At 43.2% G+C, this 18,208-nt stretch overlaps 1 protein-coding gene across 5 annotated transcripts in view; it reads left to right on the top strand.

Moving 5' to 3' along the window:
• Positions 1-8,914, top strand: part of Dnajc15 (DnaJ heat shock protein family (Hsp40) member C15) — a 64,549-nt gene extending 55,635 nt beyond the window's left edge. For 4 of the 5 annotated variants that reach the window (XR_005493707.2, XM_039093176.2, XM_063274152.1 and 1 more), the window contains one exon: positions 8,670-8,876. Coding sequence is in view for 4 of the 5 variants with exons in the window: in XM_039093176.2 (XP_038949104.1) it covers positions 8,670-8,743 (74 nt within the window). In the remaining variant the exon portion in view is untranslated. Of the gene's footprint in view, positions 1-8,669 lie in introns of all 5 variants that reach the window. The other variant, NM_001106050.1, reaches the window with a different exon arrangement.
• The last annotated feature ends 9,294 nt before the right edge of the window (positions 8,915-18,208 follow it).

Genomic DNA, 18,208 nt, shown 5'->3' with positions numbered 1-18,208 from the left:
TGAGAGTAACCCAGAGAGACCTACGACCTGGTTTCTTCCCAAGGAATTTATTATCTAATGGTAGCCAGGCTCAAGTTTTACGAAATTAGTCACAAGGAAATGATTTCGTGTTTCTCAGTAAGAAAGAAGACCAGGGGTCAGATTATGGGTTTGAATAAAATAAGGAAGAAGTAACCAGTATTTTTCTGGGAGGAAATTGGTAAACAGGAAGTCCTATAAGTGAGGTAAAGCGTAGTGTGAGATGGTGACTAAGGAGTACAGGCCCAGCCAGCGCAGGTTAGCTCTGTGACATCTGTTAACCAGGTAGGGTTGTGAATTTGGTCTCTTCACCTAATGGAAATAAGAAGCAAACCAGTACTGGTATAGCTTGGGAGCTCAGTGAGGTAGTGCATTGGAACGGCTCTCCCCACCCATGGCTTCAGTCACAGCCTACTCAACACTGATGGTTTGAAATGTCATCAGGCCACACTCGGTGTTGACATAAACTTTAAAACTTGAAGTACACATCCACAGAAGTATATAAATCAATAAATTATTACAGAGTGGACCCAGAATTGTAGCCAGTACCTGGATTAAGAAATGACCTCAAACTCTGTATGTACCTACCTAAGGATGACCTCTTGACCCCCCTCCCAGGGCTGGGTCACAGGTATGTACCCCCCCCCCCCCCCCCCCGTGCACACCCAGCTTGTCTCTGTTTATTGACATTTGGGAACATTTGTGAATGTTACAGGTAAGAGTCCTTTTATTGCAAATATCTCCTCTGTGAAGCTTGTTTTTCTATACTCTTAGTAACATTCATTCATGAGCAGAAATCCTTAATTTAAAGTGGCCCAGTTTAACGTTTTCATTTTCAGTAGGTTATTTTTGTTTTGTTTTGTTTTAAGAAATGTTTACTTCTTTCAAGGTCATGAAAATCCCACGGCTATGATGTCGTTTTTAACAAAATCTCAAATGTTCTACTTTGCCAGTAAAGACTAAGGAGCCAGATACAAGCCTGCTAGCTCAGAGAGGCAGAGAAAGCGCCCAGCTGACCTTCCTCTACAGTTGACATCCCAAAAGGAAGTTCTCTTTCACCATGTGGTGATCTCAAAGATCTCTAAAACAGGATGTCCCTCCCTTCTACTTCCTGTCTACTTCTCTATCCCTCCTCCTGACTTCCTCTGACTCTGATTTTTTTTTTCTGTGTTCTCCCTGTTGACTGGTTGCTTGCTACACCTCTTGACCTATGGTTGATTTTATTTAATCCTGTTTACAATAAATAGAAAGCTCTTAGAGTAAAGGTGTGTGCTAGGGCTGTCTAGGGCTGTGCTAGGGCTGTGTGCTAGGGTTGTCTCTAGCCCAAGTACCATAGTACTGCTTACAGAAAAGGCATTATTTCTTTAATGGCTGGTAGTGTAAACTAGAGTAAATCAGACATACGTGCATTTTCTCTCCTTTCAACAGTTGGTTTCTTTATGTCGGTTTTATAGTGTGCCATCCCATATTGACTATGTTGCTAGAACTTATAAAGAGCTTTATTCTAATAGTGAAAGTATTTCAGGCTTTTTCTTGTTTCATGTCTTGGGCTGTTTGAGCATTTTTTAATTTTAACATAATTTAAGAATTATCAAATCCAAACCTGGTGTTGCTTGTCATGAATCACTGAATTCCTAAGTTAGGCAGGAGGAAACTCTTAAGTTCTTTTTTTTTTTAATTCTTTAATCCTATTTTACAATCTAGACTTCATTCCCCTCCCTGTGTGCCCCCTCCCTAGACCACTCCATATTCCATACCTCCTGCCTCCCACTTCCTGTCTCCAAGAGGATGTCACCCCACCACCACCACCATCACCAACAACAACAACCAGGCCTCCCTCTCCCTGGGGCCTCAAATATCTGGAGGGCTAGGTGCATCTTCTCTCACTGAGGCCAGACTGGGAAGCCTCTGCTGTATTTATGTTGGGAGCCTCATCTCAGCTGTTGTAGGCTATCTGGTTGGTGGCTCAGTGTCTGAGGGATCTCAGGAGTCCAGGTTAATTGAGACTGCTGGTCTTTACACAGGGCCACCCTCCTCCTCAGCTTCTTCCAGCTTTTCCCTAATTCAACCACAGGAATCACCAACGTATGTCCATTAATTGGGTGTGAATATCTGCCTCTGACTCGTTCAGCTGCTTTTCGGGCCTTTTGTTTGGGCATTCATGCTACACTGCTGTCTGCAAGCACACTATAGCATCTGTAATATTGTCAGGCCTTGGAGCATCCCCTTGAACTGGATCCCACATTGGGCCTGTCACTGGAGGGAGCTCCTTTCCCTCAGTCTCTTCTCCATTCTTGTCCCTGACGTTCTTTCAGACAAGAACAATTCGGATTTTTTGACTGTGGGATGGCAACACCATCCCTCCACTTGATGTCCTATCTTTCTACTGTTGGCGAACTCTACAAGTTCCCTCTCTCCACTGTAGGGCATTTTATCTAAGGTCCCTCCCTTTGAGTCCCAAGAGTCTCTCACCTCCCAGGTCTCTGGTATATTCTAGAGGGCCCCCCTCCCCCTGCACTCCAACCTCCTGAGGTTGCCTGTTTCCATTCTTTCTGCTGGTCTTCAGGGCTTCAGTCCTGCCCCACCACCCAACACACACACACACACACACACACACACACACACACACACACACACACACACTTGATTATGTTCCCCTTTTCTGCTACTCCTTCATATATGTATGTGAAGTTTCTACTGTATTATTTCCATACTCCCCCACCAATGTCCCTTAATATTAATGCCTCTCCCACTACCCCTGGCCCCCACTTGATCCTCACATTCCCGCCCACTCCCCCAACATCTATATCTATCTATTCTATTTCTCTTTCTTAATGAGATCCCTATAGTGTAGTTCCCAACCTTCCTAACACTGTGACCTTCTAATACAGTTCCTCGGCTAGTGGTGACCCCAACCATAAAATTACTTTTATTGCTACTTCATAACTATAACTTTACTACAGTTATGAATCGTAATGTAAATATCTGTGTTTTATAGATGGCTTTAAGTGACTCCTGTGAAAGGGCCATTCAAGGAATTGCGATCCACATGTTGAGAACCACCGCTCTCTCTACTCTCTTCTCTATTCCTGCTCTCTTGGTATGATGGACTGTAGCTTAGTCATCATTGACTTAGCTGGAGCATTGTTCTGATCATCTTTGTTTCAGTTTCATGGTGTCTGTGTTTTAGTCATACGTGATTTAGCACACTTACTGCCAGGTATTGTTTTTGCTTTGTTTTTTGGGGATTTTTTTAAGGTGTTGGGGTTGAGTCCATGACTTTGCACATGCTAAACTGGTACCTCTGCACTGAGCAACAGCCCTAGACCCTGGGTAAAGATTGATGTTTACTATTTCTAAGCATGTGTAGGTGTTTATGTCTGTGTGTGGCTATATGCACGTGAGTGCAGGTGTCCTCGAAGCCAGCGGTGTCAGATCCCTGGAGCTGCAGTTACAGAGGGCTGTGGACTCCATTATGTTGGTCTAGAAACTAAACTTGGGTCTTGTGGGAGAGCAACAAGTGCTCATCACTGGTGAGCCAGCTCTTCACCCTAGCACGGCAGGGTTTCCTGCTGTACATCGCTCCAGGGATTATTATAAGGTTATTCATTGCTAAGGTACATAAATACTGACATCCAAATATTTTTATGTTCTGTCCATCAACCTGTTGGATTTATTTATGGATTCAGTGATTTGTATTAGATCATTTTAGATTTTTTGCAGAATAAGCGCCATCATTTGTAAGCAGTGACCTTCCTTCCTAGTCTTTATTCCATCTCTGTGAGGGAGAGCAGGTAGGGAAGGCTACAATGGCAGGACCCTCTTGTGTGGTGTTAAATGAGAGCAGAGGTGGCTGCTGTCTCTCTTCCTATCCTCACCTCACAGCCAGAGTTCCCAGTATTTCACTACTAACAATGCCACAAAACACACGCCCATCTATTCTTAATTAATTAAAAGTTTATTACAAGTTTTGAATTGTCTGTGTCTTCTGAGATGTATATGTAAGATGCGTGCTTCTTTTCATCTCTTAATGCATTGAATTACATTGCTTAAATGTTTACTGTTCATTAAAGCCAGTGTCGCTCTTCTCATCCAAGCCTCACTTGGTTGTGATGTTTACTCTGACTGAAGAAGTGAGCATAGTGTTTTTGAGTCTACATTTGTGAGCAATGCTGATCTGAAGTTTCCTTGCGATATCTCCATCGCAGTTTGTTATCAGCAGCCGTTCTGGGCATAGACAATGATAAAGCGTGTTCTCCTGTTCATCATTTTGTTCAGGTTGGTTGGTTTTCTGTTGTTGTTGTTGTTGGGGCTGGGATTTGTTGATAAAATTCTGGCTAGTAATATAATAAAGATTCAGTTCCTTAAGTAAATACGATGCTTTTGACTTTTCAGATTTTCTGTGATTCAGATCTGTGGTTGTGATAGACCACATTTTTCCTGGAATTTATCTTTTCATTTAAAATTTTCAGTAAATTTTTCACTTTAACATGAAAGTTTTTGTATTTTTAGTGTGTGTGTGTGTGTGTGTGTGTGTGTGTGGTGAGAGGGAAGCACATGCGTGGAAGTCAGTTTTCTTTTCTACTATCTAAGTTCTGAGGATAGAGCTCAAGCTCTTGGCAAGCGCCTTTACCTACTGAGCCTTCATCCTCCTCTTCTCCTTCTTTTCTTCTTCTTCTTCTTCCTCTTCCTCCTCCTCCTCCTCCTTCTCCTCTTCTTCCTCCTTCTCTTTCTCCTTCTCCTTCCCCTTTCCCTTTCCCTCCTCTTCCTGCTTCCCCTCCTCCTTCTTTTCCTCCTCCTTGTTTTAAAAGAAACTAAACTTTGAATTTGTTGAATCTCTCTTGAGTGCTAATTTATTTTGTGACATTTTATATGTGAATTATTTCTAAACATTGAGATCCTCTAAGTGTGTTGTTGGTTTCTGTCATAATTCTACTAGTGTAGAGTTGCATGTCAGTGCTGTCAAGCACTGTATTGTATTTTTCCCTTGATCTCTGGTGATTTTTTAAAAATGTTTTATTTTTGTAATTGTGTTCAGGTGCTTGAATCTCCGTGTAGGTGTGTGCATGTGAGGGAGGGATTCTGCATAGTGCCCAGAGACATTAGATCTCTTGGAGCCAGAGCTAACAGACAGCTAATGATGTAGGCTGGTGGAACTGAGCCCAGGAAGGGCAGCAAGTCTTCACCTCTGAGCTCTCTCTATAGCCCCGGTGTCTTTTGTAAAATACAACAAATATCTAGAAATGATCTATAACATTTGTAGAGCATTCTTGGTTTCTAAATTTGGCTGGTCACTGTCAACAGAACACACTTGTGGGGCAAGTAGACCATGCCAGCAGAAGGAAGAGCTGGTAAGGATGAGTGAGCTCAGACCCTGTGAATTTCAGAATTGAGAAGAGTAGGAGTGGAACCATCCCTGCCTACTTCTACCTGCTCTGGAACAGGTATCCATGACACCCTACTGAGAGGACCATGACAGTCAGTCATGTAGGGAATCATCTGGAGTTCTCCCCATGCAAATAGAGCAGCACTAGCGTCTGAGGGTAAGCCATAGGAGACGTCTATCCCTAAAGTCCAGCGCCTTGCCAATGTCAATGCCATAAGCACACAAGTCAGTCCGCTGAGAGTCGTCTGAGAGCGGCTGTAACATTGGGGAGGAGCCCACTCTCCCGATGCACTCCTCACTGGACCACCTGGCACGCCGCTGCAGTAGTGGGGCCCAAACCACCTCGCGTGTCTTGTAAGAACTGTAACACTCTGACTCTTCCTGCCCAGTGGAGACCCATGGGACCTGTTCATCCCAGTCCCACTTCAGCCTCAGGGCAGAGAGAGGACGACTCACACTGCTCATTTTATTTTATTTTTTTAGTTTGCTGAGTCTTGGTGAATTTCAGAATTTGTAAGTTTGCAGCTTAAAAGTTGGATCTGACTTGTGGGGTGGGGTGTTTTATGTACATCAGTTCAGTCGCATTAGCGCGTCCTGTTGTTTACCTTTCTCTAGTTTTCAATTAATTATTGAGAGACGTGCCTTGAACTTCCCAGTGATTATAAGTACGTTTTTCCTTTTGGTGCTGTCAGGGTTTTCTTTATATGTTCTGATCCTAAGATGTTAGGCATGTACAAAATCTAGATCTCAGTGTTTTGTCCTGTAGACACCCTGAATCTCTATTACTGCGTTTTCCTGTGAAAATTAGCAAAGCAATGCTCACTTTTTTTATTGATGTAAATCTTTATATTATTTGAAAACAAAAATTTCCTTTAGCCTAGGCTAATGTTTTTAATAAATAAACCTATCAGATAATCTATATCAAATATGAATGTAGTATATGGTACTATGTGCCGTTTAAATGTGCAGTTTGATGAGTGTTGGCAAAGACTTCCAGCCATGTGATCCTTCACCTAGCAAGCCATAGATGACGTCCATCAGGTTAAAGGCCCAACCCTTATTTTTCCTATCCATATCGTGCCCTCTAGCTGGGCAATGCTGGTTCTGCTCTCATCACTGTGGTAAATATGCCTTGTCCAGAGTGTGAGGAGGGCGGAGTTGCATAATTAGTTTCTGGTCTGTATAGGAAAAGCAAATCACACTGATAGACTTACACTGTGCACTTTCCCAATCAGATGTCGGTAGTGAGGAGCTCCCTGACTTAGAAACCTTCCAGTATGTTTATCCCGATGTATTTGTTCTTTTTTTTTTTTAAAAAAAGAAGGGTAGATCTTAAACAAGAAGGTTAATAATAGCAATAGTTAGTGGAGGTACAAACATATACAGATTATATGGAAAGGAGAGTTATGTAATTAGTAGAATCAAGGGGACTCATTCCCCCAAACTGAAAGGGATTGGAAAATTAAAGAGTATATTTTTCCGTTAGTTATAGGCTATGCATCCTATATCTTGCTGTCTGTCAGGATTAGGGGCAAGAAGCAGACATTTTATTTAGGTAACACAAGCGTGCCTCTAGTTGGTAAAAACTCATTCTGAGTTAAACTACCATGGATGGGGACTTGGGAGCTGTGCTTTGGCTTAGTCTCTTGCAGGTACAATGAGGTAGCCTGAGAGACGTGAGAGCCAGTGTGAATTCCCTCCTAGTACTGAAGTTACAAGCCTGGTGTCCCCATGCTTCAGAGGAGTGGCTGAGGACCCAGGATTGTTCTAAATAAACTATCATTGCTTCATCTGACATTAATTACCATCAATAAATAGAACGTTTAATAAGACTTTTACTCTTATGGGCCCTTTTTTTTTTGGTTGTTTATCTGTTTTCTGTTATGAGCCTACAATGATTTTTAATTTAAATAATCAGAATGCATATTGCTCAATTAAAGATTATAGCTTAGATCAGTTAATATCTTAGTATTTTTGGAGCAGACAAAATGCCTGGCAGCTCCTTGCTAAGTGAGACATTTAAGTAGCTGATGAAGAAGAGCCTTGCATGTCCCAAGGTCATTATTAGATTACTCACACCCTCGAGGGTCAGGACCTCCCTTGTAATTCTCCTTGTGCTCAGGGTCACTGTGTGATATATTCCTTAAATGTTTATCCTGCGTCAGATCTTGATATGAAAATGTCAGTGGTGTCCTCAAGGACAAAAGCTAGCTACAGCCTCCTCCAGCTCCTCTGCAGCCCGGGTGCTGCCGGGTTTTCTCTGCTTGCTTTTTCCTACATAACATGGCGGGTGGTAACAGCAGAGGGCGGGCGCAGGCCAGGATGGTTTACACCTATACTGTCCAAAGGATTTCTTCTTAAAGGTCAGTGAGACTTGACCGTGTTTCCAACAGCCATAGATAGTTTGTACTTAAGAGAGCATTACAGAATAAATGCAGAGACTGGGACCTGCAGTGTGGTCATCAGCTCCAGCATTCAGCAGTGGCAGTGACCTAGAGCAGAACTTAGGGCCCTGATGTGTTGCTTTGATGTGACAGTTTGGGGTTTTGTATGTTAAATATGCATTGTTTATGGTTATAATGACTCTGATTTTAAATTCACCTCAGTTTGCTGTTTGCATTAGAAAGAATTCATTGCAAAGAACACTTAAAAAAAGAACTGATTTAATTTTATTTGAGGACATTGCAAATCTAAGACTCGATTATAAATGTTGTAATAGAATTGTTTCAGAGAACAGGGAGAATTTCTTCTAGCATTATTTTTATCATCACTGTCATTATTGTTAGTTCATTTATCATACCACTAGGTAGATATTATGTATTTGCCTTTTATGCATGCATTTATTTTTTTGAAATTATGATAAGCATAAAAAGACCCCTTTAGATAGATTTACCTCCTTCTTAAAGGAATGAATATTTATTGCTTTTAAAATGTAGCTATATAGAAACTGTTATTTTGTTTACCCAATAATATACTTAATTTTAGAAAATATTCTGTTCAAACATCTATATGATAACTATATAACCGGTGGGTGTTTTCATGTGATTACTTAATTTTTTCTCATAAAATGTATTTTGGTTGTTGGGTAACTGTAATACTTCACTAATTTTAATTTGTGCTGTTTAATTTCTGGTAATCATTACAATAGTTTCTTGGGAAAAGTATGTGTGAGAAAATACCTGAATTGTTGTTTTTCCTGTATTGACTTTGTAAAATGTCAGTAAAGACATAAACCTTAATCATTCATTTCTCTTTGTCGTCCCAGGTGGATCTCCTTACTTAGCATCCAAAATAAATGAAGCAAAAGATTTGCTCGAAGCATCCAGCAAAGCTAACTGATGCTGAAGGACTGTGCCAGGGGAAATGAAACGCAAGACTTTAAAGGTCCTTCAGAAGAATGTGGGACGTGGTCTTGTCTGACCAAGTCTGTTCTCTGTCACTAAGCGTGCAGCAATAAAAGCCTTGCAGCCTTCCTCTGGAAATTTCCTCTGAAAGGGACTTCACACCTTCTGTAGCCAGTGCTTTTCCACATCATTTCATATGTAAGGTGTTCCTTGTGAAGACTGTGGTGATGTTAGTCTATCCCTCTCTCTGCCCCTAACACACACACAGAAAAGTCTGAGCGTCATGACGGCAGTGGGATTTCTCCTGGGCAGAGCTAAAGTGTCCTCTCAATGCTTCCACAGTGTCTCTTGCTTTACAAGAATTTGGGACTCTGCCAATGCCAAGGCCTTTAAATGTTTTGAGATTAAACAGTGACTACTACATCATGAGGAAAAAGATCCCAAATGTATGTAATTTACTAAATGGGGATTTGTGGCGAGTGTTTGGAACTTTAAGGGACTCTGCTTGCTAAGACCCTACAGCGGAGGCATGAGGACATGGGTTAGGGATTTACTAAAGTAGACTATGAGGAAAGGCCAGACGGAGCTGGGAAAACCTAAGTTTGCATCTGATTATGGTCTTCCTATGCTGTATATGTACTCAATAATTCATTCTATGAGTATTTATTGACCCGGCTATGATGCATAAGTAACGTTGGGTCCTCCGAGAGCAACATGTATGAACCAGTTACGAACCCAGAGAAAAGATGAATTATACAAGTGATGAGTACAGCCAGACAGGTACACGTCATTGCTGATAAAGTGCAGTAAGAGAAGTGTGTTTTAAATCTCAGAACTTGAGAGGGTCTACCTGAAACAAATGGAACAAACCCTGGGCTTTAAAAAAAACTACAAAACACCATGTAATCATCGGTATTGTTTCTCCTGAAGTCAGAAGAGCAGAAGTAAGCACATCAGTTGCGGTGACTAGAGTGCAGGGATACTCAGATGTAAATGATGGACGCACGGAGTGGCTGTGAAAGCAGCCATGTAACTAGAGCACAAGTGAGTCACCCTGCAGCAGCTTGCAGTCCCCTTCATTTCACTCCCTGCTAGCAAGTCCCTTGAGGTCAGATTTCCTTTTGAAATTTCTCTTCCAGTTATGTAGTCTTAAGAGTTACTTATGGGGTTGGGGATTTAGCTCAGTGGTAGAGTGCTTGCTAGGCAAGCACAAGGCCCTGGGTTCGGTCCCCAGCTCCAAAAAAATAAAAAAGTTACTTAGTTTGTGAGTCTATAACCCTCATGTGCAAAATAGAGGGAGTAATCATGTCTAGGATGGAGGTCGGAGGGATTAAAGGTGTATAAGAAATCTAGCAGGTAGCAAATGTTAAGTGTATTCTTTTACTGCCCCTGCTTCATTTTATCTTCTGGGAAACCTTAGATTAAGGCTCGGCGCACATTCCCTTAGTCCTTTGCCCTGACTGATGTGGGTCTGAGCAGTGGGCTTGCTCGTCGCCGTCCTGTGCAGCATCAACTGTGGCTAGGGCAACCGCTTCATGGGGCTTCTTGTCGGCTGGACCCTAAGTCCTCTTTCTATGGGCTTCTCCACAGAGCTCAAGAACATGCTCACCCACAGCCGGGGACAGTTGTCCAGGAACAGGAAATGGAAGCTGCTCGTTTCATCCTGGGTCTGGGGTCTGTGAAGGCATCATTTCTGCATCCTTGGTGACCTAAGAGTTGTAGAGCCTGCCAGATTCATAGGGGAGCCCTCTGTATCTCTCAGAGGACTTTCACCCCTTACCATATCAGCTTTAGGCATTATTTAAAAAAAGAATCAGTCACAGAGAGGGGACAGATGCAATAGGACACACCTTACCTGGGCAGGTTAAACAAGAGGACTGCAAGTTCCAAGCCAGCCTGGGAAACTTGGAAATAGTTCAGAATGAGTTAATAGAACAAAGCAAACCACCCAAAACATGAGAAGAGCTGGAGTTGACCTCCGAGAGAGCACATGAGTGGCGTGCACAAGACTGTGATGGATCCCTTAATTACAGGTACTGGGGCCTAAGCTCCCACTTTCAGTTCACGTAACTGCATTTGGGGTAAAAGTACTTCAGTAGTAATTCGCTGAATGGTGATATAGCTTTAAAATTGGATTTTGACCAACTATTTACTCTCAATTCCTCATCTGTAAAAAGCTTATTTGAATGGTTACTCATCTTCAGTAAAGACTGCTTTTCTGTTTCCTGTCATGCCTACTCTGCCCAGTTAAGCATTGTTGAGATTGCAGTTTCTGCTTTCTCTAAGTTTAAGTCTGAGAATAAGAAAGACCTTTTAAAAACACAGTTGCTGGACAGAGAATGTGTACTTCTGAGGAACAGCTAAGGGGGGTTATGTAGGGCCAATTAGATCAGTCAGCAGTGCCAATTTGCAATGCAGTGTAAACGGTGGACCATGTGAGGGAGGAGAAAGAACGGTGACCAAACATAATAGGCTTTGTTTTGTTGAGTCTTCAGTGCATGCCCTGCGCTTTGTTTGAACATTTTAAAAGTTTTACTTGGTACTGAGTTCACCACTGCAGTAAGGGTGCAGAATACATTCTTAAAATGTAAATGCTCAAACTAAATAGAAAAAAAAATACTTTTAAATGCAGGTAACTTTTGCCTCCTACTTTTCTATAACAAGAAAATTCAAGAGTTGTGTTACTTATGATTTCCCAGGAAGGCCATTAAAGATTGCATATCTGTGAGGAAAAAATTTGGTTGTCATGGAAAACCTTGAATACAGACAAGAATTTTGTGCGATTGATCTTCAACGCCCTTCATAATTAGCTTAAAATAGTTTAATGGCATTTGTGGGAACAGATGACTCACTCAGATCCTTAATGTCAAAATTTTCTGTGGCTAAGTCCGCCTAGGGTGAGCTGCAGGAGCCCCTTTTCCAAGAGCTGTTTCCAGGGAGGCTGCTCCATCCCAGAGTGGGAAGGAAGTGTGCTGCTGTCCCTGTCACTTCCCCAACTCCTCCGGACACTCACCTCTGGCTGTGCGAGAGTTTGATGGAAGGGAAGGTCTCTGCCTGTCAGCATCCTCCCTTGCTTCTAAAGAAAGGCTACCAAGCAGCACATGCTATTAGCACTAGGTCAGTATCCTCCAGTTGTCAAAAACATTTTGTGAATTATGGGCCAAAATTGTATTAATGGGTAGTTACATACATTAGGAAATAAAAATCTGTCGTATAATTTATTAGCTGAAGTTTCTGAAAACGTTCTCCGGCCTGATTTTTATAGGTAGACTCTAGGTGATCTGGATCGTAGCCTCCAAGTGTGGTAGATAAGGAGAACACTCCTCCTGATGCCGCCCTGCGAGCCGAGCAGCTATTCCCAACTGAGTGCTTCTTGCTTCCGTTTATTGCTGAGCCAAAGAACTTATAAAAACCTTTTTGTAGATAAATAAACCTTGTTCAATTGAAATGCAAGCTCATTAAGGCACATTAGTTCTCGGCCTTGCTCTGGTCAGCTCTGGTACCTGCTTTCATCTGCGTAATGACATCATCCTACAGTACGGAGCAGCACCTTCAACACTGAAATCTGAGCCGCCGTCTCTTAGGAAACCACTTCGCTTTCACAACCTTTTGTTTTGTTTGTTTTGTTTTGGGTTTTTTTCTTTTATTTAGATTAATTTTTATGCACATGAATATTTTGCCCGTACAAATGTATGTGGATGTCTGGTGCCCAAGGAGATAAGACTGGACTGGAGTCACGGATGGTTGTGAGCTGCTGTGCAGGTAATAGGCATCGAACTCACAGCCTCGACAAAATCAACAAGTGCTATTAGCCCTGAGCGCTCTCTCCAGCCCCACAAACTAATATAATTATACCCAACATTTGCCAAACACTTATGCAAACATTTTCCTACATGATCTCTTGATTTTCAGAGCTAATCTCAGACATGGGTATGACTCTTTTCTCATACTGCAGGCTGGATAGGAGTTTAAAATCCCTTTCAAGATTACAATTTCTTTCTTAAAAGGTGGGAGTAGGGTCTCAACATAGTTTGTCTCAACCCTGAAGCAAGGCACTGGATATGTTGGGAGGAGTAAGACAATGGGGTTTACATCATTCTGGCTTGTTCTCATGAACTGGATCCTGAGTGTGACATAGACCTATGTGCAGAAGAATCTAGTTCTGAACATCAGAAGCAATGCATAACTGCCCTAAGCTCGCAACGTTCTAGCTGCACTTAGCAGTCTCGGCTGTCAGGCTGAGCAGTGAGTTTTCTCAGCTCGGGGCTGGGGGAATCCCTGATGAGATTCCATTTGAAGCATTCTAGTGAAAATACATGAGCATGTTCAGAACTGGGAATAAAAGACATGTCACAAAAGGGAAGCCTGACTTTGGGTGAGAAAGGTAGTTCAGTAAATTAATAAAACAGAATGGAGAGGAAAGGAACAGATGGGTTACAGAGTGAGAACTGACTGACGCCAGAAGAGAACTTGGGCCACTGGGTGCTTTTGTGGAACTGTTAAAGGTGCTTTGGGGTGCAGATGTAGCTTGGCGATACAGCCCCTCCCCAACCAGGTAGAAGGTTCTGGGTCCAGTCAATATCACACACACACACACACACACACACACACACACACACACACACAGAGTGTGTTTCTATAGCCAAGTTATATGCCCATGCCATGCTTTTACTCCAAAGGTAAAGTTGCATTTGCACACTGGTGAGGTTTTCTATTAGAGTCTACAGAGCATCAGCCGTGAGTGTTGAGACCGTCTTGAGATTCAACCCATAAGTGTCTGCATCAGTTAGAACCAACAGATGAAATGGTTTCAGTATTTACAGCAGAAATGTGAGCTCTTTGAGTATTAGGTTCAGTTGCTATGAAGAGACACCATGACCAGTGTAACTCATAAAAGAAAACACTTCATTGGGGCTGGCTTACATTCATAGGGTTAGTCCATTATCATGGTGACAGGCATAGTGGCCTGCAGGCAGACATGGTGCTGGAGAAGGCGCTGAGAACTCCATATCCAGATCCACAGGCATCAGTATGAGAGACCCACTCTGGGATTGGCCTTGGCTTTTGAAACCTCGAAGCCCACGCCCAGTGACACACTACCTTCATCAAGGCCACACTTCTAATCCTTTCAAACAGCACCACTGCCTGGTGCCCAAGCCTGCATATCTATCTACGAGCCCATGGATGCCATTCTTATTCAAACCACCACACGTAGGCTCAGAAAGTATGGCTGCTTCCTTGGCTTCCTCATGCCGTCTGGCTACTGGTGTCTTTGCTCTGGCTCTGTGAATAAGGTGTTCCAGATGTGAGTTTGTAGGTGTTTGTATTTTTGTTTCTGTGCCTCTAGGGCAGACTGAGCTGACCTAATGTTTGTTCTTGGTGGTGAGCTAGGAGATTCTGGGCATGTCGCCTCTCTTGGGCTGTTCTGAGATGTTGTATAGGGCAGTGTTGCAGAAAGCAGCAGTGTCCACAGCAACAGCCTCCCCTAATTAATCCCACATGGATGTGAAGTATCTTCTGTTCGCTGCTTCCTGACACGTAACTATTCAGGGGGTCTTCTCTAGCCCACTTCTTACTCACTTACAGACTGTATCCCACCCACCCACCCACACACACCCTAAAAGTAGGGATTAAAAAACAATGTAAAGATATATACTATTTCTGGAGAACAAAACTTATTTTTTTAATACTGAACTATAAAGAAATGAAATGGAATGCTCTTATATTGCTCTCCCTTAAACATCATAAAGGATAAACTGTGTGATGCATCTATAGGTTTTTTCCCAGTACAGTTAAAATAAAATCTTACCTGCCAAAATTGAATTTACACTCAATTTTTCTGTTGTAGAACTCTGGAAAAGTACCTTGTGTATTACATAATCCCATCTACATTGTGTGCTCTTTATTAAAAGACGGAGGCATTTATCTATTTGAACTTCCCCACATTTCGTGAGCTGCTCAGAACAGGCGCCCCTGCAGACAAGATATTGACTGATTCATTCTAAAGTTAGCTATTGAAGCCAGGCAGCGAGCTGCACTCCCGTAATCCCAGCACTCAGGATACTGAGGGAGGTGGGGAGTTTTAAACCCGCCTAGGCTACATAGCAAGACCCTGGCCTGGGGGTGGGGGTGGGGGGTGGGGAGTAAAACCAAAATATGGCATTAAAACCTGGGTTTTTTCTTTTCATGTCAAAATGATCGGGGGTGGGGGTTGGATAGGGAATAGAAATCAGCCCAAGAATACTTTAAATTTTATTTTCTTAACTGTCTTACAATGTAGCAAACCAAACTAAAGTGTCTGGTTCCTTGGTCCTGTTCTCAGGTATTTTTACCAGTTGTTGGCCCTCAGCACTTTTGACTACAGACGGAATTTCACACTTAGGCATGTGGTAACAGAAATGCTGACACAACAGAGCCGTCACCCCCGGAATGTATTAATAACTCTGCCTACACGAGTACATCTTGCAAAGGGAAGACAAGGGCAATGCTCGGCTCTTAGCTGAGAGGACTCTACACACCGCTGTTTGTCTTTGGCCTCCCCTTCTTCTCACCTCTCATGCTTGCGTGCGTGGAAACATACTTTTGCGAGTGTGTAGACTTTGCCTCTCACACACACGTCCTTACAGTCACATTCACCATGGCCAATAGACCCGCAGCCGGCACTGCATGCATCGCTGTGCTTTACTGTGGAGGCTCTACCCTGACCAGCACAGCAGAAGTTGCCACATCAGCTACTTTTGCTATCACAGCCCTTGGTGAGATTTCCCCGCCCAAGTTGGGAGGTCCACTTTTGGCCTGATCTCAGTTTCTCCTTCCTTTAAGAGAGACCCATGCTGAGAAATGAAAACCTAGGCCATTGGCTGTCAGCATAAGGTGATTTACGTCATCAGTCATGTCTAGGGGTTGGGTTTGTGGTTTTTGCCTTTATAAGCCTGCTGCTTTGCAATAAAGTTGAGCCTTGATCAGAACTTTGTCTCGGTGCCATTCTTCTTTTGTCCCTGTCCTTTCATTCCCAGACTCCCATTGGAGGTTCCTATGTTGACCGGTAGTCCAGGGTTGACTACATTTTACATAGCCTGGGGAGGTCTCATTGGTGCCATTATGAGCACGTGTATTCACATCCATCAAAGAAGGGGGATGGACGTTGTTGGGCCAACATGACATGAAGGGATAAAGTAGGAGCTTGAGTTTGTTTTGACAGAATACGTTATTCACAGCAGTCTGCTGAGTTAAAAGCAAAGCACGAAACCACGCGGTGAGCATCTTTTATCTGACCGTCCATGGGATTTGTATAAGGAACATCAATTTTCTGTACACATATTACCATGATAGGAAACCATGTGGCAATCAGGCATGGGGGGATGTTAATTACTAATGAAGTGGAAAGTCAGAAGACTTCAAAACAGATAAAAAGTGATGAAGTTATTCATTTGAAATTTGTGTTCAAAATACATGTAAAGCAGCAACTTCTTGTGTATACCAACAGAGATCCTGAGACTGTTACTCTGTTCTTCCTACACGGACTGCTTTTTAACAAGGCGAAGATCGCTAAGGGGCAGATCCTCAGATCTGCTGTTTGGCCTAGAAATGCTCTCCGTCCATTCCAGCTCTGAGCAGGGTCAGCAGGTCTAAGGGCCTTTGGGATTTAACAAGGTCATGGGAGTAGGAGATCAATTCCTTCACAGCCTGGTGGACAGTTACTCCAGGGACAGAACAGTCCAGGTGACAAGTTTGTCCCTTACCTTTACTGACCAGAAATACCCGGCTCTGAACACCTAGTTAGTGGAGGTCAGCGTAGGTCAGGCGGCAACTGTTCTGAGCCTCACTCACGGGAGCAGTGGGAACTGCCGTGGTATAAATTGGCCTAGGGGACAAATTGATGAACCAAGGGAAGTTTTGTAGATTTTTAGTGTTCCAGTTACTGACCATGGCGCTGACTTTCTGGACTAGATGAAATACAGTTCAGCTTTTTATGAGGCTTGCTTAGCATTAAAGTTTGCATCCCCCATCTCAACAGTCTCCTCCTGAGACAGTGTAGCCTAAGGGACATCGGGAATCCATAATGACAGGAAAATCTTTCCTTCTAAGAGGTCCCTGTTTTTCCCCTTTGCAACTCTTGGCCGTCATTGTGTTGTACTTGTTTGCCCTGCATCCATGGATAGACAGGCACACACGCTCGAACACACATGCACGCACATGCACACACACACACACACACACACTAGGGATGGGTCCTGCTGACACACACGTGTGCCGAGTTCTCCACCCAGCTCAAACCGGTGCTTTATTTCCCTTTCTGGAGTACCATCCACCTGCCTGCAGAGATCGAGTCAGACTGACGAGAAGGGTGGGCTTGGGAATAATTAGGGAGACACATACCGCGTTCTGGACTCCTTGAGAGGAGGTGTCTAGTTAGAGTTCCTACTGCTGTGATAAAAACAACATAACCATAAATAACAGGGAGGAAAGCTTTTCTTTCAGCTTACAACTCTCGTCACACTCCATTGCAGAGGAAAGTCGGGGCAGGAACTCAAACAAGGCAGGAGCCAATTCAGATACCAGGGAGGAGTTCCAAACTGGCTTGCTTCTCATGGCTTGCTCAGCCTGCTTTCTTATAGCACCCAGGACCCCTAATCCAGAGTGGCCCAGTCCACAGTGTATCACAGGCCATTCTGGCGGAGGCATTTTTTTCTATTGAGGTTTTCTATTCCCAGACGATTGTGGCTTGTGTCAAGTTGCCGTAGAACTAGCCTGCATGGGAGGCACGCTCAGTGCACCTTTGCGAGGAGCGGCAGTGCTGGCTTCTGCATGTGCAGAGTTGCTGGTGTGGAAGCATTCTCTCCAGATATATATATATATATATATATATATATATATATATATATATACACATATATATATATATATGTTCTCTGGCTCTGTTTGGCCATATGGTCCAAACTGCCCTAGAGCTTTAGTCTTTCTGCCAAGGCTTTTAGCATGCTGGGATTACAGTCATGCCTACTCCATCACACCCGACAAGGTCTCTGGTCCACGGGGAAGCAACGCACACGGAGCCCACTACAGAATTCTGTTTTGGGGAATTTGCAGTTGTAGTTTGGGTTTAGATTTTTTTTATTTCTAGCCAGTATTTCTCCATTTCGCAGGTGGCTGAGAAGTCTGTCTGTTTAAACCTACCCTGGGTAGTACTGAAACATTGTAAGTTTTCTATTTGGAGCATTTTAGACGAGTTAGGCAGTGTCAAGCAGATGGTCCACGGTGTGTAGAGAGCTGTGTGGGCGCCATGCTGCAATCTTTGCACACCGATGGAATGAAGTTTTCTTTGCAGCCCAGCCAGTCAATCGTATGAGTGTACCTTGAAGCCAATTAGCGAGTTTTCTCTGGACCAGGTGGAAGCAGTGGATGACGAGGTAGCATCTGTAGATGCCTTGGCTCCCTGTGATGGGATCTGCTCAAGTTA

The sequence above is a fragment of the Rattus norvegicus genome, chromosome 15 (genome assembly GCF_036323735.1).
Source record: "Rattus norvegicus strain BN/NHsdMcwi chromosome 15, GRCr8, whole genome shotgun sequence".
In the NCBI taxonomy this organism is placed as follows: domain Eukaryota; kingdom Metazoa; phylum Chordata; class Mammalia; order Rodentia; family Muridae; genus Rattus; species Rattus norvegicus.
Note: the sequence above shows the minus strand (reverse complement) of the source record. Positions and strands in the feature narration are given on the sequence as shown.